The following is a 24,573-nucleotide window of genomic DNA, read 5'->3' as shown; positions in this document are numbered from 1 at the left end:
TCACACACCCATCTCTCCAGCTGCTGTCACACTAAGGCTTTCAGCTCACTCTCCCCACTTATCAAAGGCCCAGAGTCCATCCATCACACTTTAAAAACACATAAACACAAGAAAGAAAACAGAACCACTATTAAAGGGGTATCCTAGAAGACAAAATTACAGAAGACTCCTTGAAATATGCCTATACTGAATTTCTTTTTTTATACATTTTTTTTCTTAATGTTTATTTTTGAGAGAGAGAAAGAGAGATGCAGAGTGAGAAGGAGACAGAGAATCCGAAGCAGAGGCTCTGTGATGAAAGCCCAAAGCCCAGTGTGAGGCTCAAACTCACATACTGTGAGACTGTGACCTGAGATGAAGTCGGATGCTTAACCGACTGAGCCACCCAGGTGTCCCTAATACTGAATTTCTTTTCTTTTCTTTTCTTTTTTAACGTTTATTCATTATCTTTGACAGACAGAGACAGAGCACGAACAGGAGATAGACAGAGAGAGAGAGAGAGAGAGAGAAAGAGAGATACACAGAATGTGAAGCAGGCTCCAGGCTCTGCCCTGTCAGCATAGAGTCCGACCTGGGATTCAAACCCACAAACCATGAGATTGTGACCTGAACTGAAGTCAGACGCCTAACCAACTGAGCCATCCAGGCATCCCTATACTGAATTTCTTAAAGGGTTAGGCATAAAGACCTAGGAAAGACTAGGAAAGACTGACCAGAAAAAAACACACAGCAATAGGGAAAGGAGGAAAGAAAAAGCTACATTTCACTGAAAGAAACAACAAGCCAGCAAAATATCTAAATATCATGAGCTTATGAAACACACCAAAAGTGAATAAAGACTACAACAGACTGATTACTAATACACAGGCTATCTAATAATTTCTGAACTGATATACAGATGCAGATCTATTAATATCTATATATTACTAGACTGATTTTCATTTTAGCTCAGAGATGGACAGATGTATAAAGTTCAAAGGTGTTTATTCAGAAATGCCAGTTTCCAATTCTAAATAGGTAAGGTTTCTGGTCAAAGGTTAGAATTCAAAACAGCTTCCAATGGGAACAGGAGTGAAAAGAAAAGTCCCCTCATATTATAATAATATCCCCTGTCATTTCCAGAGGGTCTACTAACACCAGTCTATGTACTAGGAATCTTTTTTTTAATACACAGATTCTGTTTTTATTCATTTTTTTCAGTTATTTACTTTAAAGGGAGAGAAAAAGCGTGAGTGGGGGAGAGGGGCAGAGAGAGGAGGAGAGGGGAGAGAGAGAGAGAAGGAGAGACTCTTAAACAGGCTCCATACTCAGCAGAGCCTGACATGGGGCTCGATCCCACCACCCTGGGACCACGATGTAAGCCAAAATCAAGAGTTAGACACTCAACCAATGGAGCCATCAGGCGCCCAACGTACTAGGAATCTTCAGAGACCCGCCCTCCGTGCTGTCACACAACACTGCACGCTGGCTATCATCACCCACGTTACAGGTGAGGCAGCTGAGGCTCAGAAAGTTGGGAGAGTACAAAAGATAAAACAGGAGTGTCAAAACTAGAACTTGACCTCAGATGTGCCTAACTCCAAAGCTTTTTCTCCTGAAAAAGCCTCTCTCACAACCAAGAACAAAAGAAAAAAAAAATCCATCAATTGAACTTTATCAAAATCAAACCTTTTATGTAACAAAGGACATTATAAAGTGAAAGACAATCTACAGAATTAGACACATACTTGCAAATCATATCTCCAATAAGAATCTAGTATCAAGAATATAGAAAGAACTCTGGCAACTCAGCAGCAAAAAGACATACAACCCAATTCCAAGATAAGTAAAGGATGTGCATAGATATCTCTCCAAAAGATACACAAATTGCCCACAGGGACATGAAGAGATGCTCAACATCATTAGTCATTAGGGAAATGCAAATCAAAACCACAGTAAGGTACCACTTTCTCCCACTAGGATGGCTATGCTTTAAAAATTAAAAAAAAAAAAAAAAAAAAAAACCAAACAGAAAAACACTAATTTGGGGGACAATGTGGAGAAACTGGAACACTGCTGGTAGGACTATAAAACGACTCAGCTACCGTAGAAAAGTCTAACGGTTCCTCAAAAAGTTAAACACAGACTTACCATAGGACCCTGCAATTCCACTCCAAAGTATATACCCAAAACAATTGAAAACAAGTACTCAAAAAAGTACATTTACACACACGTCCACTTCCACCTTATTTACAAGAGCCAGCCCAAATATCCATCAGTGAATGAACGATTAAACAAAACGTGTTATAGCCATACAATGGAATACTACTGAGCCATAAAAAGGAGTAAAGCACAGATACATGGCACAGCATAGTTAAGAAAGCAGACACAAAAGATCACATATTATATGTTTCCATTTATATGAAATATCCAGAACACAGAGACAGAACACAGACTGGTGGCTGTCAGGGGCCGTGGGGAGGGGGCACAGGGAGAAACCGCTTCATGGGAGGGGTAAAATTTTATTCTGGAGGGATGAAAATGTTTGGGAACCAGAGAGGGGCGGTGGCTGTGTAACATGTGAATGTAAATGACATTACATTGTCTACTTTTTTAAATGTCTATTTTTTTTTAATGTTTATTTTTGAGAGAGAGAGAGACAGAGAGAGACAGAGCTCGAGAGAGGGAGACACAGAATCCGAAGCAGGCTCCAGGCTCCAAGCTGTTATCACAGAGCCCGACGCGGGGCTCGAACTCACGAACCGCAAGATCATGATCTGAGCCGAAGTCAGCCGCGTAACCAACTGAGCCACCCAGGCACCCCTACATTGTCTACTTTAAAAAGACTGTCAAAAAAAAAAAAAAAAAAAAAGGCTATCTCACCATTTGTAAACAAATGCAATGTTAATCCACATGGGCCAAGTATTGACCAGTTAGCCTAAACCAGTCGTTCCCAATCAGGGGCTATTTTGCTTCCCAGGGACATTTAATAACGTCTAGAGAAATTTTCGGTTGTCATGGTGACGGGGATGGTGAAGATGCTACTGGCATTTGGTAGGTAGGGGCCAGGGATGCTGCTTCATCTCTTACAATGCACAGGACAGACCCTGCCGCAAAGAATTATGTGGCCTGGGAGGTCAGTAGCTCCAAGGTCTAGGACCCCTGGACCCAATGATCAGGGGCTGAGGCTGAGAGGGGAGTGGAAGTTGTATGGCGTAAGCCAACAAAAAGAGCATTCTTCCTAATTCACAGGAAAGGGGTCAGGAATGGGAAAGCAGTAGACTGGCCCTATCTTCTCCTTCAGAACAGCCCCCCGCATCAGTTCGACCGCAGATGTCCATGGTGAGAGTCAGACGTTCAGATTCTTTGTTTGTTTAGAGAGAGAGCAGAAGCAGGGTAGGGGCAGAGAGGGAGAGAGAGAGAGGATCCCAAGCAGGCTCCAGGCTGTCAGCGCAAAGTCCGACACAGGGCTTGAACCCATGAACCGTGAGATCATGACCTGAGATCGAGAGTCAGACACTCAACCGACTGAGCCACCCAGGTGCCCCAGACAGTCAGATGCTATTTTGGAAATGAGGGGAAGAGCGGCTTTTTGTTCCTTCTAAAGCTGACAGCGTTGCTCGTCTTTCTTTTCCTCAGGTGCTTCCCTCTCACAGACTGTCATTTCTGATAAGAACAGACGCAGACAGCACTGTGAATGCTTGCATCCCTTGGATGATAAGCAGGGTTCTTTAAATACTGTTCTTCCAGCCCAGTGCAAAGGAGCCAAAGGTTTAGATCTCTAATTGTTCTAGGAGAGTAGAATGCTGGTGTAGAATCTGACGAAATACCAGAGGTGATCTAGCCTAGATCTTTCTTTCAGTCACGAATCCCTTGGAAAACCTAATAAAATGCATGCATCTTTTCCTGGAAGAATTCACACAGAAACAGGCACATAAAATCTCAGGGGGTTAGCCGATCTAATGAATCCCAATCAAGAAAGAATCCCTTCCTGGGGCGTCTGGGTGGCTCAGACAGTTAAGCACCTGACTCTTGATTTCAGCTCAGGTCACGATCTCACAAGCCACTGTGTTGGGCTCCGTGATGATAATGCTCTCTTCCCCTCTCTCTTTCTCTCAAAATAAGTAAATAAACTTTAAGAAAAAGAAAGAATCCCTTCCTTTGAGCGAAAGCATGTGTGGAGTCTTCTGATCCCTCTGAAAACAGTGAAGGTCAGAGTCATGTCCAGTTACATTCCTGCCGGTGAAAACAGGATCTTATCACACACAGAAATGGAGGCATCTATTCATTTCCCTTTAAAATCTGGATCTTTAGAAACACAAGATCTGACACCGATGGATCAGCAGTTCCGTTCATATATAGATATACGCCATATGTGTATGTATACATATATGTCTTTAATTTGCCTCTCTCTTCCTTTTAGAACCATCCACACTTCTTTTCTGCCTGAGAAATGAGAGTTATATTCTCTTCTCTCCATAGAACATAGACCTACCAGCCCCAGCTCACACTTTTAACAGCCTTTTCCCGTACTCCTTAAATGGCTCACCGAAGCTGCAAAATAGTGCGCAAAGCTGTCATGAGGATTCCACTGCACAGCTCCGATGTCCCACTTGCTCTGGCGAGAGATCTTTCGGTGACCTTCGAAAGGGGCATCTAGATTAACGATGTATAAGAATCGGCGGCTAGGAAAACAACATCAACATGATGACAATATAACAGCATTAGCATTAAGACAGAAAAGCACATTTGGAATTACGTATGGTTTGCAAAGAGTGCTCAAAAAATCCCCAGGTTTATATGACGTTTATCTACTCTGAAAGGCATACAAGGGACAGGAGGAATTCAAGGTGACAGTTAAGCAAGTGGAAGCCACGTCCCTGCGAGAACCTGTCTCCAGAGATGGTCTTCCCGACTGGATCCTTGGGAGTCTGACATCTTCCCGCCAGCTTCAGCTCCAAGCCCACTTAGCTCCAGCCTTTCCCAACTGCTCAGCTAGGGGTAGTTCTGGTTCCCACACAACTCCCACCGCGCTGTTTGTATTGCGACAGCAGCACTGATCTCTGTAGTACAACTACCCATGGTAAGGCTCTGGTCCTGAACCAACCGAGTGGAGCACGGACCAAGTCTCCAGTGTCTGTATGTCCCTCCTCACCAGGCATAGTGCTCGGCATTCAGTAAATGTGTGTTAAACCTATCACTTATCACTTTGCCAAACATCCTGGAGAAAATCTCAAATTCCCTTGCAAGTTGACTACCTGGGAAAGGCAACTAAATCAAGTCTATTGGGAGGGAAATAATAACGAATAAAATGATAACGAAAATAACACATTAAGGGCTGATAATGTTCACGGTGCCAATCAGTATAAAGGATCTGAAAACAGGAATGTCCTGTGTTCTGCCTATTTTCCCTTTGTTTTAAGGGAAAAATCATTGTGTGAATCAACATCTCAGCAGCCATTAATCAGCTGTTGTTAGAGAGCACTTCAAGCCCCAGAGCATCCATGAGGACAGGTGGGCTCAATGGTGAAGAAAAAGATTAACAGTCCCTGCTCAGAAGAGATGGGAAATGCAAGTTAACACGGCCTGCAAAACTCTAGCAGAAACCCCAGAAGAGAAGGTTAGGGGAGAAGAAAGCAAGCACAGGTAAGACAAATCCACAGAACTTTCAGAACTGCTGGTGCAGAACAAAGATCTAGCATCTCTGACCTACTCTGAAGGAATCACTTGATTCTGGAGCAGGCAGGCTGGCCTCTTCCTCTCAGCATGAAAAACGGGAAAGCATGACAAACGGGGAAAGGCTGAGAGCGATACACATGGGGCGCCATCAACAGGGGGGCCCAGAGACGTTACAGAGCAAGTGCAGAGCAGCAGAAGAAAAGTAGGCACTTCAGGGTAAACATACCTGACATATCTTCTTTCTCCCCTGAAGACCCACGAAAGTCAGAGTAAAAACGTACAACACAGAAACCCACAAAGAAAATGAGAGAGGAAATGAAAAGCGGATGGACAAACGGTGATCGATCTAAAGAAAGCAAACACCAAAGTGCCTGCAGAGGGGAAGTGGATGAGAGGCGAGCTGATTCACGCTGCAGAACCGAGGCCGGCTCGGGAGCCGGAGGCTTCAGCCTGCACACAAGGGAAGAGAGGCCTGGAGAACCAAAAGCAGAACAGAACAGGAACTGTTTGAAAGAGGACTAAGGAGAGCGGTTTATACACACCCCACAGAGCCACCTCTCCTTCACCTGGGTGGGGGGGGGGGGGGGGCGGTGATGTGCTTCAGACAAACTACTTCAGAGGAGCCCAGGCCTGGGACAAACGGCAGAGCAGTGTGGGAATATGAGGAGCTGTGCTCAAAACAGGGCAGGAAGTGTTATGTGAGACCCTCAGGCCTCTTCCCCTACAGCTGATCTGTAGAGTCTTCGCACAGTGACAAAAGGATTCTTCTCAGGGGAAAATGACCAGCCCAAGAAAAGAACAAAAGCAAATAAGTAACACAGAACCCAGGAGATAGTGACATCTGGGCACCCTCCAAAAAAAGGGTCTGGTTCCCAGACGACCTCCTTCCAAAGAAGCCCACCGTCACACATGTAAACTGATCACTCTTTGACAGTAACAGAGAGCCAGGTGAGTATCGGTCACCAGAGGAAACCTGAAAGACAGGGACCAATGCAATCAAAAGAAAAAAAAGGAAATGGGTAGTGCCGAGGCAAGAAGAAACCTAGAATTAATATTGTCAGAGAGGTAAAAGAAGACGAGGGAAAGAACAGAGAACAGGAAAGAGCTCCTGGAAATGAAAAGCACAGCTGAAATAAAGAAATCCGATAGAAGAGTAGAAAGTTAAAGCTGAAGGGGACTGTCAGAATGCAAAACAAAAAGGACCAACAGAGAATCCACATAGGATATCCAACACGGACGAACAGCTTCGGAAAGAAGGAGCGCAGGAAATAGAGGGGGGAAATTACCAAAGACACAATGCAGGAAAACTTCTCCAAACTAGAAGACACAGACCTTCCAGATTGAAAGGGCCTTCCCACAGTGCTAAAAATTACTCTGGGTCTTAATCTGAATGGGGATCACATGGGTGTATATATTTGTAAATTTACTCAAGCGGTTAACTCAAGTACATTCTTTACTGTACATATTTTCAAGTTCAGTATAAGAAAACAAAATGGTGAACCTTCAAGATTATGCTGAAAAATAAAACAGGTATGTATGTACCCAAGAACACACCAAACCAGGAATGCTTGCCTGCTTTCCAGTGACATAATCCCATTCCCTCCTTGGATGCTACAAATGGCAATGCCCACGTGAGTGAATACAGAGAAGTCTAACATTTGAGACACAGTTATTCCTTAGCACTTGAGTATTTTTTTTTAGTGTTTATTTACTTTTGAGAGAGAGGGAGAAAACGCAAGCAGGGAAGGGCAGAGAGAGAAGGGGGCAGAGGATCTGAAGTAGGCTCTGTGCTGACAGTAGAGAGCCCAATGCGGGGCTCAAACCCATGAACCATGAGATTATGACCTGAGCCGAAGCTGGATGCTTAACAAACTGAGCTACCTAGGTGCCCAGCACTTGAGTATTTTGTGGGTTGTTAATATGACTACATGATGTCAAGTGTATGTCTATTTGTTTAGATAAAACAAGTAATGATGTTTAAAAAAAAAAAAAAAGAGGGGACCCTCTAAGTGCCCAGCAGAATGAATGAAAAAAAGACACACGCCAAAGCAGTCGCGGTGAAGATTTCACACACCTGGAGATAAAAGGAATGCCGGAGACAAAGACAGCATTTTAAAGCTTCCAAAGAGAAAAAATAGGCCGCATACAAAGTCCAGAATCAGAATGGTATAGGACCTCTCAAAATTACTCTGAGAAAAGAACCCCAAATACTGATTCAACACAACAATTGTTATATAACTATACTGGAAGGAGAGGGAAGTCAGGGACTCACAGAGCAAAGTAAAAGTGCTAAATCCTCATCTACTTTAAAAAGTCAAATGGTAATATCTGGACAAATCAAGATAACAGAATATTTGTGTATTATTTGGAAAAATGGAGGCAACCCCAGAGAAACAGCTAAAAGAGTCTCAAGTAGTTGCTTCTATTGAGCGGGATCAGGATTGGGGAAAAGCTGAGCGAGGATTCTGCTGTCTGACAATATAATGTTTGTAATGCTACTTGACTTTGTCAACTATGTTTAGGTATTTCCTTGATTCAAAAAAAAAAAAAGGTTTAAAAACAGAGTAGGAAATGAATAATATATCCCCAAAACCACTGGCTTGCCACTTTAAATGGGTAAATTGCATGGTCTGTGAATTGTATCTCAATAAAGCTTTTTTTTTTTAAGTGAGTGCAGAGGGGGCAGTAAAGAAACATATCAATTTTTCCTTATCTATGCATCCAGTGTGACACAAAAAAATGGATTTGATAACTGTCTCTGGGGATGGCGGTCAAAGAGAAGAGGGAAACTTACTTCCCAATGTAGAGCCTTTTGAATTATTTAAATGTTTGCTATGCTTTTTTTAAGGTAAATTAAAATACGATTTCAAAATAAAATAATGAAACAGAAACTAGTAAGTTATTTAGAAGTGAGTTCATAAACAAGTAAGTTAAAGAAAACACTGCAGACTTAGAGAGGTAGTGAGTATGAAAGGGGAGGGGACTCTGACCATTAAATGGCATTATACTGGTACAATGACAAAGTGATCGGCAAATGCTGGGATGGCCCTTAGTTGCCAGAATGTTAAAAATGTTGGGCTGGAAAACACTAGAGAAATCATGTAGTTCTAGTTCTTCATAATGAAATCAAAGTCCTTCACGAGCAAACCAAAGTCCAGGGAGGCCAACTGGACAAATGTCCAGGGGCTCATCATGAATGGCATTGCCAAACCAGAACCCAGATCCCCTTGAACCTGTGAGACCACACCAGACAGCACCCTTCTGCAGAGTCTGTGCAATAAACAGAAAATTGCAATTCCAAGACCAAACTACCAGTCACGCAAATTTCAAAGGAATTTTATTCCTTACATATTAGGGCGGAGACAAAAATAAACTGCAAGTGATCCCTGTTAAGTACCCCTGAGGTCACTAGGATAGCGGAACTAAACCCTATGACCACAATCCTTAAGGATAAAGAGTATTTTCCAATTTCCCAGAAACCTCTCAATTTGTGATTTGTCCCCAGAAATTGCAGCAGAGCTCACTTACCCGGAGAGCACAGCATGCTGCCCCAGACAGTCCACGGACATTGCGGTTGCCTGTGAGAGAGAACACAGGGTCAGTTCTGCCAGCAAAGCCAGCTCGGGTTGGGGAAGACAGGTGGGTAGCCTCGTCTGGGGCTTCCTCTTCCCATGACCCAGGTAAGTCCCCCGCTGGCAGGTATTATTAGTTCTCTACAGTGGATGCTTTCACTCCCTTCTAATCTTCAACCAGATCTCCTACTCACCTTCCTTAATAGGGCAGTTGCTATCTGTTCGCTGACACCAGGATTATATACAAGCAAGCTGGTGTGTTCTAAATTGTGGAGACATCATCTTAGAATTCGGAGAACCTAACTAGCTTGGAGCTAACAGAGCTACTCAGAGCCCCTTCCAAGCAAAACCTAACCTGGGACATCACACACACACACACACACACAAACACACCTACCCCACCCCACCCGTCACCCCCATGCCTTTCCAAAGGGCATGGACTTCTCCTCCAAGCTAAATGGGAAGTGGTAATAGTCAAACACCACCCGTGCTGAATCCACGGTCACGTTATTGAGATGCTCAGTTGCCATTTAATCTGAGATTTCTAGCACATTCTAATGATTTCCATTTCCCAGGTCTCCCAGTTCCTAGGGAGCACCATGTTTTCAGGACCGCACTGAATCAAATGAATTTGCATTCAGGCTGAAGCATGAGGCTGACTTAAATCATGGCAGTTACAGCCCTAAATTCTCTTATTTGGACCAGTCCAAATTCTCCTGCATTCTCAAGACATTAGTGCTCCCTCTTATACACCGTCAAGAAATATGTCATAGGTAATGTTGGGGACAAGAAACCAGGGCGCTCTCACTGGAGGCTAAAAAGTGGTTGTTTTGCATCCTTCATCCCACTAGAGTCGTGAGCAGAGAAAAGTCCAGCTGGAAAGGCAGGCAGTGAAATGAGATGCGACTTCCACGCTCTTCTGAACAATTTATAGATTAAAAGTATGAAAGCAGGCAAGATGGCACCTCCAACCAGGGGTGGTACGATCCTTCCAGGAGGTGTGTGGTAGGCAGAATCCTAAGGTGGCCCCAACATTCTGGGCCCTTGCTGTACACATTCTCCCCGTTATTCAAATATGAATCTAGGTGCTGCTGTGAAGGGATTTAGCAGATGTGGTTAAGGTCCCAAATCAGTCGACCTTAAGAGACCTCAAACAACCCAAATGTCCATCAGTAGGTGAATGGATAAACAAAACACGGCACACACATACGACGGCATACGTACTATCGTGTGGATGAACCTTGAAAATACTATGCTAAGTGAAAGAAGCCAAGCACAAAAGAATACTGCATGATTCCACTTATGAGGTACCTAGGATAGGTAAATTCATAAAAAGGGCAAGTAGAAAAGAAGTGGAAGGGGACAGGGAGTGGGGAATGGGGAGTTACTGTTCAGTGAGTACATTCTGTTTGAGGGTTGGGGGGAGAGAGAGAAACCTAATCACATCAGCCCTGTAAATCTAGGTCTAGAAGTCGGAAACAGAGGCACTCAGAGATTCTAAGGACGAGGCATTTATGTGAAGAAGACTGCTGCTGGCTGTGGAGGTGGGACCACATGGCAAGTCCCTGAAAGTGGCCTGTAGGAGCTGAGTGTCCCCTAAATAACAACCAGCAAGAAAACAGAGACTTCAGTAAAAAATGTTTAAAAAGGGGCGCCTGGGAGGTGCAATCGGTTGAGCATCCGACTTCGGCTCGGGTCATGATCTCAGGGCTGACGAGTTCGAGCCCCACATCGGGCTCTGTGCTGACAGCTCAGAAACTGGAACCTGCTTCGGATTCTGTGTGTGCCCCTCCCCTGCTCATGCTCTGTCTCAAAAATAAATAAACATCAAATTTTTTTTTTTAAATTTTCTTAAAAGAAGCGCCTGGCTCTGGCTCAGTTGGTAGAGCATGTGACTCTTGATCCTGGGGTCATGAGTTAAACCCCCATGTTGGGTGTAGAACTTACTTAAAAATGAAAGAAGGGGCACCTGGGTAGCTCAGTCTGTTAAGCATCCAACTCTTGATTTCGGTTCAGGCCATGATCTCATGCTTCGTGGGATCAAGCCCCATGTAGGGCTCTGTGCTGGCAGCGCTGAGCCTCCTTGGGATTCTCTCTCTCTCTCTCTCTCTCTCTCTCTCTCAAAATCAATAATAAACTTTAAAAAAAAAAATGAAAGAGAAGAGAACCCCTTGAGATGATGGTGAGCTCGAAGGAACTTCCTCCACTCCTTCCAGAATGACAATTATGACAATGAGCATGTGATCCTCTCCTCTTCTCCGAGACCCTGAGAGAGCCAGCATCCAGGTGGGAAGACGCCAGAAATTATGCAAGAAGAAGTGAGTGTCATTACCCAGGAGCTGGGGAAGAGGTCTCTCCCACCTCCTCCTCAGCCCCCACCTTCCTCCTCTAGTCCCCCAACCTGTGCCAATTGTAGTTTCATGCAATAAAAAGGCCAAACTTTTTATTCCCTAAAACATGAAGGACAAAACTCAAAATTTGAAAAAAGAAGGAAAAGAAAACAGGGACCTCAGTCCTATAACCCCAAGAAGCTGAATTCTGCCAACAAGCTGAATGGGTCTCTTAGCAGATTCTTCCTCAGGCCACTGAGCCTCCAGATGAGAACACAGCCAGCTGCCTCCTGGATTTCAGCTTAGGGGACTAAACCGAGAAACCAGCCACGCGGCGCCTGGGATTCTGACAGACAGAACTATGAGCTAATCAGTAGGTACTGTTTCAAGCTGCTTAGTTTGCGGTACAGTGATAACAAAGAGTGACCCAGTAACAATAATTAATAACCATCATCATAAAGTCATGCCCTTTGACTCAAAAATTCCACCTCCAGAATCCATCCAAAACACAGGAAAACTTCTATGCACAGAGTTGCTTGTTTCATGTTATCTACAAGTAAATTATGCATATTTACATAAGGGAGTATCCTGAAAGTGTTTAAAAATGACACGGAAAAATACAGGAGCCAAAAACTGCAAACAGAGTATCATAACTCACCATATCACCTCATCAGAGGAAGTTATTATTTAAAAGGAAGACAAAAAACACTAACTGAGGTTTCCCTACTCCTACCTCAGAAAAAAGGGGCCAACATCATGTTCGTAGCAGCACATTAAGGACGGTCATGCTGGGCTGTCAGGAGAATGCAAAGAGGGAAAGCAGAAAAGAGAAGATCCCCTAACCAGGGTAGAAGCTGGTGCTCTGTGGGGGACAAGAGTCCCCGGAAGGCCTCCTCATCTCAGGGCACCAGGCAGGGACTGGCTGGGAGATGCTAAGTCTGGGCATCAGGGGGTTAAGAACCACAGCAACCCCGTGATCCTGCTGCAAGAGAGGAAGCGAGCCCCAGTGATGGCTAGGAGAGAATTCCCTGCGGGAGAATTCCCCCGCAGCCTGCAGGAAGGGGAGATTAAAGACTTAGAGGAGTAAAGTAGTATTTTATACCTACTATGAACTGAAATTTAAATCAGCTACTTATGCCTTAAAAAACACTGAAGAACATATATCAGAATGTTTCAATGGCAGTTGTTCCCACAGGGTTTTTGTCTTACTCCTCTACATGAGCCTACGTTTTTGTACTACTTACATATTTACATGACTTTGTAATTAAAAAAAAAAAAAAAACTTTTTCTCAAAGGCATCCCAAGCCTCTTCCGTTTCCACGCTTCCATCCTAGCCTCAGTCCTCAACACCTGCGGCCTGGCGGACACAACCTCAGACAGTGCGCCTTCCCCACTCCTCTGTTCCACCCGATACGGAACTTCTGAAAGCGGAGTTCGGACTACATCGCTCCGCTGCTCCAAAACCTTCCTTGGTTTTCTACTGAAGGCTGAAGACAATCAAGTGGAAATCTTCCAAACTGGATGCTTCCAGAACTTTTTAGTCTGACCTTCCTTCTCTACTTGCCCAGGCCACACCCATTCAAAGCTCTTACCTTTCTCCAAGGTCAGCGATGCTCCCAATTCTAAAGAGATGCTTAAGCTCCTCTTCCCATCCGGAAGGTCCTTCTCACCTGCTCTGCTGTTGAAATTCTACTCATCTTTTAAGTTCCAAGACATACGTCCCCTAAGAACCTCACCCAGAGTCTGCCATAGGGATTCCACCCTCTCCCAAAGCACCTTCTCTGCCCCCCGTCACAGGGCTTGCTGTCACTTGCCACGTGGTAGCAGCTGCTGCACACGTTTATCTTCTCCCACTAATTGGGGAGCCCCCAGAAGGCAGGGTCCATCTTCTTTCTCCCAGAGCACCCAGCGAGGTGCTTTGTACATGCAGGTGCCCTGTGAACATCTTCTGTTTGGAAGATAGGTCAGAACCAGGTCAAAATCTGGGTACTTCCTTTCCAAAATGTGCCAAGGCGCTCCTTGACATCTCAAAGAATTTTTTCAGTAGCTTCCCTTGGTAATTTATCATCCATGAATTTATCTACATCTGTAAAGTTCCTTCACTTCTTTAATGCCTTCTAGAATAATAAACTTCAGTAGTTTGCTGTCTGCTCTGTGAAACCTTCAACAAGAATAGAAACATTTGACGAACCAAATGTGTGCACCTTACTCACACTTTATAATGTAAAATTCCAATCATATCTTCTCTCAGCCTTTGTTTTTAAGGTACTAAAAAGTCCTCTCCTGACTGCAGGAAAACAAACTTACTGCTCAGAATTGCTCCCTGTCAAAAGAGGTTATCTTTAGGAGCACCTGGGTGGCTGGGTCAGTTAAGCATCCAACTTTGGCTCAGATCATGATTTCACGGTTCACGGGTTCAAGGCCCACGTAGGGCTCTGGGCTGACAGATCAGAACCTGGAGCCTGCTTCAGATTCTGTGTCTTCCTCTCTCTCTCTCTCTGCCCCTCCCCCACTTGTACTCTCCCTCTCTCTAAAAAATAAACATTAAAAAAAAGAGAGAGAGAGACCTTTAAACATAAGAGAATAAAGTTTTTAATAGCCCTTGTTCTTCCAATTGCAGGATGGGAGCTTTTGTGACACACTTCAGGAGTCGTATGACCTTTCTGAAATAACACAACCATGGCGCTGACAGTGGCACTTGATTCTTGTTGGCCTGGAAAATATGTAATTAATAATTTGGAAAAAGTTGGCTAACTGAAGGCTACTAAAAAGATATCAACTCCAAGAGACTGTGTAGGCCTCTGTACACAAACGGATGCTGCTCTGGTTTAAAAAGCCATTTCTGCACGAAGCCAGCTGTGTTTGTAAGCGCTTGATTTCACCAAACCAAGAAAACTGACCACAGTTTATCAAAAGGAAGAAAGACTCTACATGGCATTTCTGCATGTGTAAAATGGAAATCATCTGGCACAGCAGAAAGGGTGTGCACGGGCTTTGGGGTCAGAATTGGATTAAAAACCATCTTTTACCACTTCTCAAGTGTACAATAGAAAACGATCCAGCAAAGGTTGTCACAGACCTCTGGTGTTGTTGAAATTAGCAGATACTTTTTTTTTTTTTTAATTTTTTTTTTTTTCAACGTTTATTTATTTTTGGGACAGAGAGAGACAGAGCATGAACGGGCGAGGGGCAGAGAGAGAGGGAGACACAGAATCGGAAACAAGCTCCAGGCTCTGAGCCATCAGCCCAGAGCCCGACGCGGGGCTCGAACTCACGGACCGTGAGATCGTGACCTGGTTGAAGTCGGACGCTTAACCGACTGCGCCACCCAGGCGCCCCAGCAGATACTTTTTATTAGCTATTTTAGTTGATTTCATGGCAGTATCAGAACTAATGATCACTCTCTCCTTAAGACCTGTGGCTTCGGGGGGCGCCTGGGTGGCGCAGTCGGTTAAGCGGCCGACTTCAGCCAGGTCATGATCTCGCGGTCCGTGAGTTCGAGCCCCGCGTCAGGCTCTGGGCTGATGGCTCGGAGCCTGGAGCCTGTTTCCGATTCTGTGTCTCCCTCTCTCTCTGCCCCTCCCCCGTTCATGCTCTGTCTCTCTCTGTCCCAAAAATAAATAAACATTGAAAAAAAATTAAAAAAAAAAAAAAAAAAAAAAAGACCTGTGGCTTCGGTAACATGACTCTCTCCTGGGACCTAACTCTGGACGTCCCTTTCTATTCTGTTCCTAATCAATCCATTTCTCCCCATCTCTGCCTCAGCTCAGGCCTGTGTCGGTCCTCACTTGGAAAGAGACACCCATCTCCCACCAGCCCAGCACCACCCTCAGGGCTGGTGCTGGGTCCCACAGCTCGCAGGATGAAGGACAACACCCTTAGCATGACATTAAAGATCCCTTAAGACCTCTCTCTGGCTCACTTCTACAGTCCATCTTAGGCCTCTCACCTTCCAACCCCGTCCCAACATTCCCGCCATGATGAATTTGTTATCATGAATTCCCTCCAGCCCTCCAAATCCAAGCAAGCACCACCCTCTCACCTCCGGACCCTCACATCAGCCGCTTCCTCCGCCTGGGTGACCCTTCTCTCCATGCTTCACCTGGCCAATGCCTTCTTGTCCTTCAGGATTCAGTTCAGGCTCATCCCAGGAAGTTATTCTGACCCATCCCCTCTTGCACACACCAGGGAGTCACCTGTGCTTCCACAGGACCCAAGGCTTATCTCTACGTAGTACTTGTGGTACTTTATAATAATCCCCTATTTACTATTACATGACCTCGGTCTGACTGCAATTCCTTAAGGGTAAAAACCAATTCACAAGTACAATGCCTAGCACAGCACATGGCGTGTAGTCAATAAATGCTACCTATCATAGACAATATAGGTCTTAAAAGCTCATGCTGTACAAAAACTTGTACACAAACGTTCATGACATCATTAGTCCTCACAGGCAAAGAGCGGAAACCACCCAAATGTCCAACAATTGATGAATGGATAAACAAAACGTGATATATCCCTACAGTGAAATATTATTCAACCCTAAAAAGGACTGAGCTTCTGATACATACATATGGATGAGCCTTTAAAAGAACTAAGTGAAAGAAGTCAGTCACAAAGACCACATAGCCTAGGATTCCATTTCTATGAAACGTCCAAAGAGGCAGATCTATAGAGAAGCAAGCAGATTAGTGATTGTTTAAAACCGGGGGGGGGGGGGGGAGGGGAGAGCTGGAGGATAGGGGGCAGGGGAGGTGATGTCTAAAGGGTACAAGGTTTCTTCCTAGGGTGATGAAAATGTTCTAAAAATGACTGTGGTGATGGTTTCACTCTGTGAATGTACTAAAACCCACTAAATTGTGTACATTTTAAACAGGTGAATTATACAAGAGGTGAATTAGATCTCAATAAAACTGCTACCCTCCCCCCCCCAAAAAAATTGATAAATACAGTGTGCTCTTGGTTTCGGGACTAGATTCACATGATTCATCATTTAGATACAACACCCATTGTTCATCCCAACAAGTGCCTTCCTCAATGTCCATCATCCATTTTTCCCTCTCCCCTGCCCCTCCATCAACCGTCAGTTTGTTCTCTGTATTTAAGAGTCTCTTATGGGGGCGCCTGGGTGGCTCAGTTGGTTGGGCGTCCGACTTCGGCTCAGGTCATGATCTCGCGGTCCGTGAGTTCGAGCCCCGCATCAGGCTCTGGGCTGACAGCTCAGAGCCTGGAGCCTGTTTCGGATTCTGTGTCTCCCTCTCTCTCTGACCCTCCCCTGCTCATGCTCTGTCTCTCTCTGTCTCAAAAATAAAGAAAACGTTAAAAAAAAAAAATTTTAATAAGAGTCTCTTATGGTTTGCCTCCCTCTCTGAAACTATTTTTTTCCCTTTCCTTTCCCCCATGGTCTTGTTAGGTTTCTCAAATTCCACATATGAGTGAAAACATGATATCTGTCTTTCTCTGAACGACTTATTTCACTTAGCATAATACCTTCCAGTTCCATTCACGTTGCTGCAAATGGAAAGATTTCATGCTTTCTCATTGCCAGGTAGTCTTCCATTGTATATATAAACCACATCTTCTTTATCCATTCATCAGTTGATGGACATGTGGGCTCTTTCCATACTTTGGCTATTGTTGATAGTGCTGCTGTAAACATTGGGGTACATGTGCCCCTATGAATCAGCACTCCTGTACCCTGTGGATAAATTCCTAGTAGTGCTGTTGCTGGGTTGTAAGGTAATTCTATTTTTAATTTTTTGAGGAACCTCCACGCTGTTTTCCAGAGCGGCTGCACTAACGTGCATTCCCAACAACAGTGCAAGAGGGTTCCCATTTCTCCTCATCCTCACCAACATCTGTTGTTTCCCGAGTTAACATTTTCATCTTTTAGAAAACAACCGGTATGATACTTTACAAATGGTCAGGGAACACTGAATTTGGAGATGGATTGCATTACCAATCCATTTTGGATTTACAGTTAAATTTTGGTGCAAACACAATGGTTCTGTTAGAAAGCTCATCTCTCTGGGAAGATAATATATAGCTTCATAGGGCTATCTTGCTACCCTGATTCAATGCAAAAGAAAGCCTCCCTACAGAGACCACTGCTATCTGTAGAACAAAAGCCAACGTTTGTTTATTTCTTCAAATAAACTAGCAAAGAAATCAACTCTTCCTCTTTCAAACTCAGCTGAATTAGAAAGAGCTGTTCAAAAATATGAAAACACTTTGCCTATTCATCCTTCCAAATGACGCAAAGTGGAAACATCCAATCAGTGCAAATCAGAGCTAGGTCAACTCCCCGAAAATCAGTTTGTCACATGCCTGAGCAATGACTGTAACGTATGTACTATCAGATTTCATAGAATGAAACCACAGACTGAAACCCACTGACATAAAAAGGATCAGAGCATTTCCAATGACAATATCCAATCTCTTTATAAATCAGAGACAGCCACTGCTGCCAAGGCTGCTTTTGAACCATCCTTGTCTAATGCTTTCTAGAGGTTTGTATCCGAGGTTCTGTTCACACACTCAGCACAATGGGTGTTTCTTGGGAAGTCTCCGTCTAAAATGAGAACATCCTCACGTTCCCACAAGCTAAGATGGCACAGAGTGGGTATCTCTAGGAAAATCACCTAACCTTTCTGAATCTCAGGTTCCATGTCCGTAAAATAAGAGGGTAGACGGGCTGTCTTCCACAGGTCCTCTCGGCTCCATAAGGCTATCTTGTCGGGCTGTTTCTTGCTTCCTTACACAAGCTTTCTAATATAATCATAATAATTAACACGTAGCAAGCAATTAATATATGCCGATCACTGTGCTAAGCGCTCTATGTTGATTATCTCACTCAATCCTCACATTAACTGTCAGGTGGTGTGCAGAAAAGAGTTACCCCAGCAGGCAGGAGACTGCTAACCTCAGAAAGGCCTGCTTGCAAGGCTGGCTTTCGGCTGGTGTCTGGGAACTTGGATTTGGAGTGTTCCCACCATTCCCTAACTGATAAGAGTGGCTCACTGTGCCTACGCTATGTGTACAATGTGGTTTATGCTGAGCGCCTGCCGCCCTGCTGGGGGTGTGCGATTGTGATTCATGCGCTCCAGAGGGAGCCTGGGTGACCCGCCCCAGATAAAAACCTTGGGCACTGAGTCTCTAATGAGTTTCTCTGGTACATTTCACGTGCGTTGCTATAATTCAAAACTGGAGGAATTAAGCATGTCTGAGGGACTCCATTGGGAAAGGTCTCTTGCACCCAGTTTCCTCCAGACTTCACGCCATGTGCCTTTTCACTTTGAATTTGCTTTGTGTCCTTTCACTGTAATAAATCGTAAGTGCAAATACAGCTGTGAATCCTCCTAGTGAAACCAGGAGTGGTGCGGGGAATCCTGGACACAGGCAGATACTATTACTCTTGTTCTATGTATAAAGAAACTGAAGCTTAAAAGGAACTAACGTGCCCAAGATCACATGGCAGATAGATGACATAACCTGGATCCTGACACTGTGCTCCAGCTCCAAACTCTTAAACTCTTGGCTGTACATACTCTTCCCCCATTCATTACTGCATCTTTACATCAAATGTTCTAGAAAACAAATAATTTGCAGAATTCACAGAATAGTCACTTTCACCAAAAACAGCCCTACTATGCGCTTCCATCCCCATAGTTTTCAAAATGAACTTTCAGGGAAACTAGGAAAGCTGGGACCAAAGCTGGACTGCTCCAGGAAAATGTCTGGACTATATTAAGGAAAATGTCTGGACTATATTAACTATTCATAGCCTTTTAGTTAAAGAATTTGCCGAGTTGTGTTTTATTTTTGATTTGTTTATTTAGAGCAAAAAAAAACAAGCCTCAATTTTTATCTGTCTGGATGAGTTGCTGTAATGTTGAGACTAATAAGTCACCCACCATTAGGGAAGCAGGGAATACACTTTCTGCTGAGATGCTTCATTTTTAATTTCAAAAAGAAACAGAGTAGCAAGAAAAAATTTATTGGAGAATGTCTCTATGAACCTAAAATATAGATTTTTCTTAAATAGACTGAAAAAGCACAACCTATAAATTCAACTGCATTAAAAATATACTTCTAGGGGCTCCTGGGTGGCTCAGTCGATTAAGTGTTGGACTCCTGACTTCGGCTCAAGTCGTGATCTCACAGTTCGTGGGATCAAAGCCCACATCAGGCTCTGAGCTGGCAGCACAGAGTCGACTTGGGATTCTCTCTCTCCCTCTCTCTCTGCCCCTGCCCAGTGTGAGGACCTGTGCCCATGCACGCTCTCTCTCTCTCTCAAAATAAGCAAACAGTAAAAATATTTTTTTCAATAAAATAAAATCTTCAAAAAGAGAGAGAGAGAGAGAGAAGGAAGGAAGGAAGGAAGGAAGGAAGGAAGGAAGGAAGGAAGAAAGAAAGAAAGAAAGAAAGAAAGAAAGAAAGAAAGAAAGAAAGAACAAACTTGACCACAGTGTGAAGAAGTGAAAGCTGCTTAAAAATGATGAAAACCTTAGTAGAGTCTGTAAGACTAAAGGGGAAAAGAACTGTACATAAGCACCGCACTCCAGCTGATAAAGTCACTCCTACAAGGGTACAGGTTAACAATTCTGAAACGACCATCCATGTATTTTGGAATGAACAATTAAGTAAATGGACAGAGGATGGCTGGGGGCCCGTTTCTCATGACTGGCATGGGAGATTACTGACAAGCAAAGGGTGGAGCCACAACGACACTTGTGGTAATGACTTAGAGTAGATGTTAAACATGAACTCCCGTTCAGCTTAATATACAGATGGTCACATATACATACACTTACAGATACACACATATTCATGGATTAGTAGTATATTTCCTGTTTTGTCATATGAGTGCCTGGAAGCGATGACACCCAAGAGCAACGAGCACATCTGTAACCAGGTTTTAGTATCTGATGTCATTCTCCAATAAAAGAAACCAGGACTCCTTGGACAAATGGCAAATTCTGGGACTGGGGCAGGAAAATATACATGATGAGAGTTAAGCATCTTATAGTGCCAGAAAATAAGGAAGTACTTTGTATTTTAAAAACATACAAACAAGTGGAAACAATGATGGGGTCATGCCAAAGGAATACATGAAACATCTGAAACAGCTCCCAATGGTGAAAACTGGGACAACTGGAGCAACAAAATAAATACAGTAAAATAAAGTAGTATTGGATTATAATCCAAGGTATAAAATATATATCACACTGATACAAGCAACTAATTCAAGAAAGAAAGAAAGAAAGAAAGAAAGAGAGAAAGAGAGAGAGAAAGAGAGAAAGAGAGAGAGAAAGAAAGAAAGAAAGAAAGAAAGAAAGAAAGAAAGAAAGAAAGAAAGAACCCTCCACTGTTTAAATTCAGGCCTCATGGGGGAGCCTGGACGGCTCAGTTGGTTGAGCGCCCAACTTCAGGTCAGGTCATGATCTCACGGTTCATGGGGTCAGGCCCTGTGTCGGCCTCTGTGCTGACCGCTCAGAGCCTGGAGCCTGCTTCCGATTCTGTGTCTCCATCGCTCTCTGCCTCTCCTTTGCTTGTGCTCTGTCTCTATCTCTCAAAAATAAACAAACATTAAAAGAAATTTTTTTTAATTTAAAAATAAATAAACAAACTTAGGCTGCATATACAGACGATTTTCCAAATAGTGTAGTATAAACAGAAGGCAAAAAGAGTAAGTTTATAGTAGACAAACCTGACAAGCACTACTTCAGCCAGGTCAACATCAACAGCGATATATCACTTTCACAGTAAGTACCGTTGATACGATGTGATGAGAATGATACTTTATCTCTAGGGTCCTGCCCGAAACCCATAAGCCCAGTCTAATCACGAGAAAGACCATCAAACAAATCCGAACTGAGGGATATTCTACAAAACACCTGACTGGTATTCCTCAACACTGTCAAAGTCATCAAAGACATCATCTGAGAAACTGTGACAGCCAAGGAGCCTGAGGAGATGCATGTAAATGTAATGTGGCATCCTGAATGGAATCCCAGAACAGAAAAAGGACATTAGGTGAAAACTAAGGAAATCTGAGTAAAGTATGGATTCGAGTTAAGTATCAATATTGATTTGTTAATTGTAGAAAATATACCATACTAGTATAGGATGTTTTTGTAAATATTTTTAAAGTTTTTATCTATTTTTAGAGAGAGCACAAATGTGCACAAGAGTGAACACAAATGTTAAATTTAAAAAAAGAAGAAGAAGAAGAATATAGCGCTCAAACTCACAAATTGTGAGATCATGACCTGAGCTGAAACCAAGAGTCAGAGGCTTAACCAACTGAACCACCCAGGCACCCCAGAGTATAAGATGGTTTTTAATAGGGGGAAATTGGTGTAGGGTATATGGGAACTCTCTGTACTATCCTCCCAATTTTTCTGTAAGTCTAAAATTATTCTAAAACTTATTTTTAAAACTATGAAAATCTAAACACCTTTTTCCTAATTCGTGTTAATAGTGTTCATCAACATAATTGATTTTTTTTACACTTATTAACTCAACAAATATTTATTGAGTGCTACTGCATACCAAGCACCCCTCAGGGTGCTCCCCCTGCAGCAGCCGGCGAAAGATGAAAATAAACAGTGACTGAGGGCGAAAGTGGTACAAGATGCGATCTGAGAAGTAGGCAGAGACCAGCCCACAAAACAGTCTAAAATAAGGAATTTATATTCTACGCTCCATGCAATAGGAAGTCACTGAAGCATTTTCATCAAAGGAAGGATATGAACAAAATAAGGTTTTAAAAAAATCACCTTGATATTTTATCACAGCTTTAACCATAATCGCCAAAAAGTGGTAACAACTTGAATATCCATCAACGGGTGTATGGATAGACTGTGGCCTCTGCATACACTGGAATACTACTGGTGGGCAATAAAAAAGAAGAGACTAACTGGGATGCTTAACAACCAACATAGATGAATGTCAAAGGCACTGGGTCAAGGGTGACAGGCCAGGTTTAAAGGGCTCCACACTGTACAATCCTCGTCTTACATAAACCACCTCAGCAGCTGCCAGAGGGCGGTGCTATGACTGTCTACACAGGGGCACCAGGGAACTGTGTGGCGGGGTTCTGTATTTTAATTGTGGTGGTGGCTACAGGACTACATACAGTGGCCAAACTCAACAAATTTTACACTTAAAAGGGGGAATTGTATATTAACGATACTTCAATAAACTTGGTTTAAAAAAAAAACCACTCTGGGGGAGCCTAGATGGCTCAGTAATTTAAGCATCTAACACTTGATTTCAGCTCAGCTTATGATCTCACGGTTTGTGAGTACGAGCCCCATGCTGATTACTTGGAGCCTGCCTGGGATTCTCTGTCTCCCTCTCTCTCTGCCCCTCTCCTGTTCATGAGCGCACACCCTCTCTCTCTCTCAAAATAAACAAATAAACTTTAAAAAAAAGAAAAGCCTTTAAGGCACCTGGGTGGCTCAGTTGGTTAAGCGTCTGACTTCAGCTCAGGTCATGATCTTGAGGTTCGTGAGTTCGAGCCTGGCGTCAGGCTCTGTGCTCACAGCTCGGAGCCTGGAGCCTGCTTTGGATTCGGTGTCTCCGTCTCCCTCTGCCCTTCCCCTGCTCACGCTCTGTCTGTCTCTCTCTCGCTCTTTCAAAAATAAAATAAAAAGCATTTAAAAAAATTTTTTTAAACAAAATAAAATAAAAGCCTTTAAAAAAACCACTCGGCTCTGCGGAAGATAAAGTGGAAGGAAGCAAAAAGCCGGGATGCAGGGAAAGTGGTGCTGAGTATGTCCAACTACCTTGGAATACTGAGTTTTAGACACCTCATGGCTGCCAGAGCAGAGACATTAGGCAAACTGTTGCCATGGGTTTGGATTCCTGTCTTCATCAAACTCCTATTCTGAACTGTTTCTGCTCTTCCCATTGGTTTAGAGCTTGTGAACTGCACATTCCACCATCTTACGTCTTTGAGAGTGAAACTATTTCATCTCCAATGCAAGAGCATAGCTACTAGCTACAAGTGGCTATTTAAATGTCTATTAATTAAATTAAAAATGCAATTTCTTGGGGCGCCTGGGTGGCGCAGTCGGTTAAGCGTCCGACTTCAGCCAGGTCACGATCTCGCGGTCCGTGAGTTCGAGCCCCGCGTCGGGCTCTGGGCTGATGGCTCGGAGCCTGGAGCCTGTTTCCGATTCTGTGTCTCCCTCTCTCTCTGACCCTCCCCCGTTCATGCTCTGTCTCTCTCTGTCCCAAAAATAAATAAAAACGTTGAAAAAAAAAAATTTAAAAAAAAAAATAAAAATGCAATTTCTTGGTTGCCCTAGCCCCATTTCAAGTACTCAACGGTCACATTTCCATCAATACAGAAAATTCTACTGGACGGTGTTGCTCTAGAAAGTTATCTCTAAGTTTTCTTACAGTCTTAACACTCATCGATTCCAGGGATCACTTCGGAGCAGTTGCCAAGCACCACAGGTTCTTTACTACTGATCAGTGACAGGGACATCTCAAGGCGTTGTTTTATAAAGTGCATGACTCTTGTAGAAAATGTGAAAAAAAGAGTTTCATCTGCGGCGCCTGGGTGGCTCAGCCGGTTAAGCATCTGACACTCAATTTCAGCTCAGGTCATGATCTCACAGCTCATGGTTTGTCAGTTCGAGCCCCACATCAGACTGGGCATTGACAGTGCTGAGCCTGCTTGGGATTCTCTTCACCCCCCCACCCCCGCCCCACCTGCACTACGCATGTGCATGGGTTCTCTCACTCTCTCTCAAAATAAATAAATAAAAACTGCAAAAAATAAATAAAAATTAACAATTCAATAAAAGAATATCGTAAAGAGACTACCATCAATAAAGAAACCATCAACAAAGAACGTAATTCCAGGGCACCTGGGTGGCTCACTTGGTTGAGGGTCTGACTTCAGCTTAGGTCTTGATGTCATGGTTCATGAGTTCGAAACCCACATGGGGCTCGGTGCTGACAGTTCAGAGCCTGGAGCCTGCTTCGGATTCTGTGTC

The 24,573-nt window shown here is 43.6% G+C and overlaps 1 protein-coding gene across 5 annotated transcripts in view; it reads right to left on the bottom strand.

The window, feature by feature from the left end:
• The window catches only part of WDR59 (WD repeat domain 59), an 85,745-nt gene that overhangs the window by 58,288 nt on the left and 2,884 nt on the right, over positions 1-24,573 (bottom strand). For 3 of the 5 annotated variants that reach the window (XM_086688903.1, XM_025920536.2, XM_086688902.1), the window contains exons 2-3: positions 9,187-9,236; positions 4,529-4,664 (exon numbers count right to left, since the gene is read on the bottom strand). In XM_086688903.1, coding sequence (XP_086545029.1) covers positions 4,529-4,664; positions 9,187-9,236 — 186 coding nt within the window. The remainder of the gene's footprint in view (positions 1-4,528; positions 4,665-9,186; positions 9,237-24,573) is intronic. The other 2 variants (XM_086688904.1, XM_086688905.1) reach the window with 2 other exon arrangements.

This window comes from Puma concolor, chromosome E2 (genome assembly GCF_028749965.1).
Source record: "Puma concolor isolate L17-30 chromosome E2, mPumCon1.1.hap2, whole genome shotgun sequence".
Lineage (NCBI taxonomy): Eukaryota > Metazoa > Chordata > Mammalia > Carnivora > Felidae > Puma > Puma concolor.
Note: the sequence above shows the minus strand (reverse complement) of the source record. Positions and strands in the feature narration are given on the sequence as shown.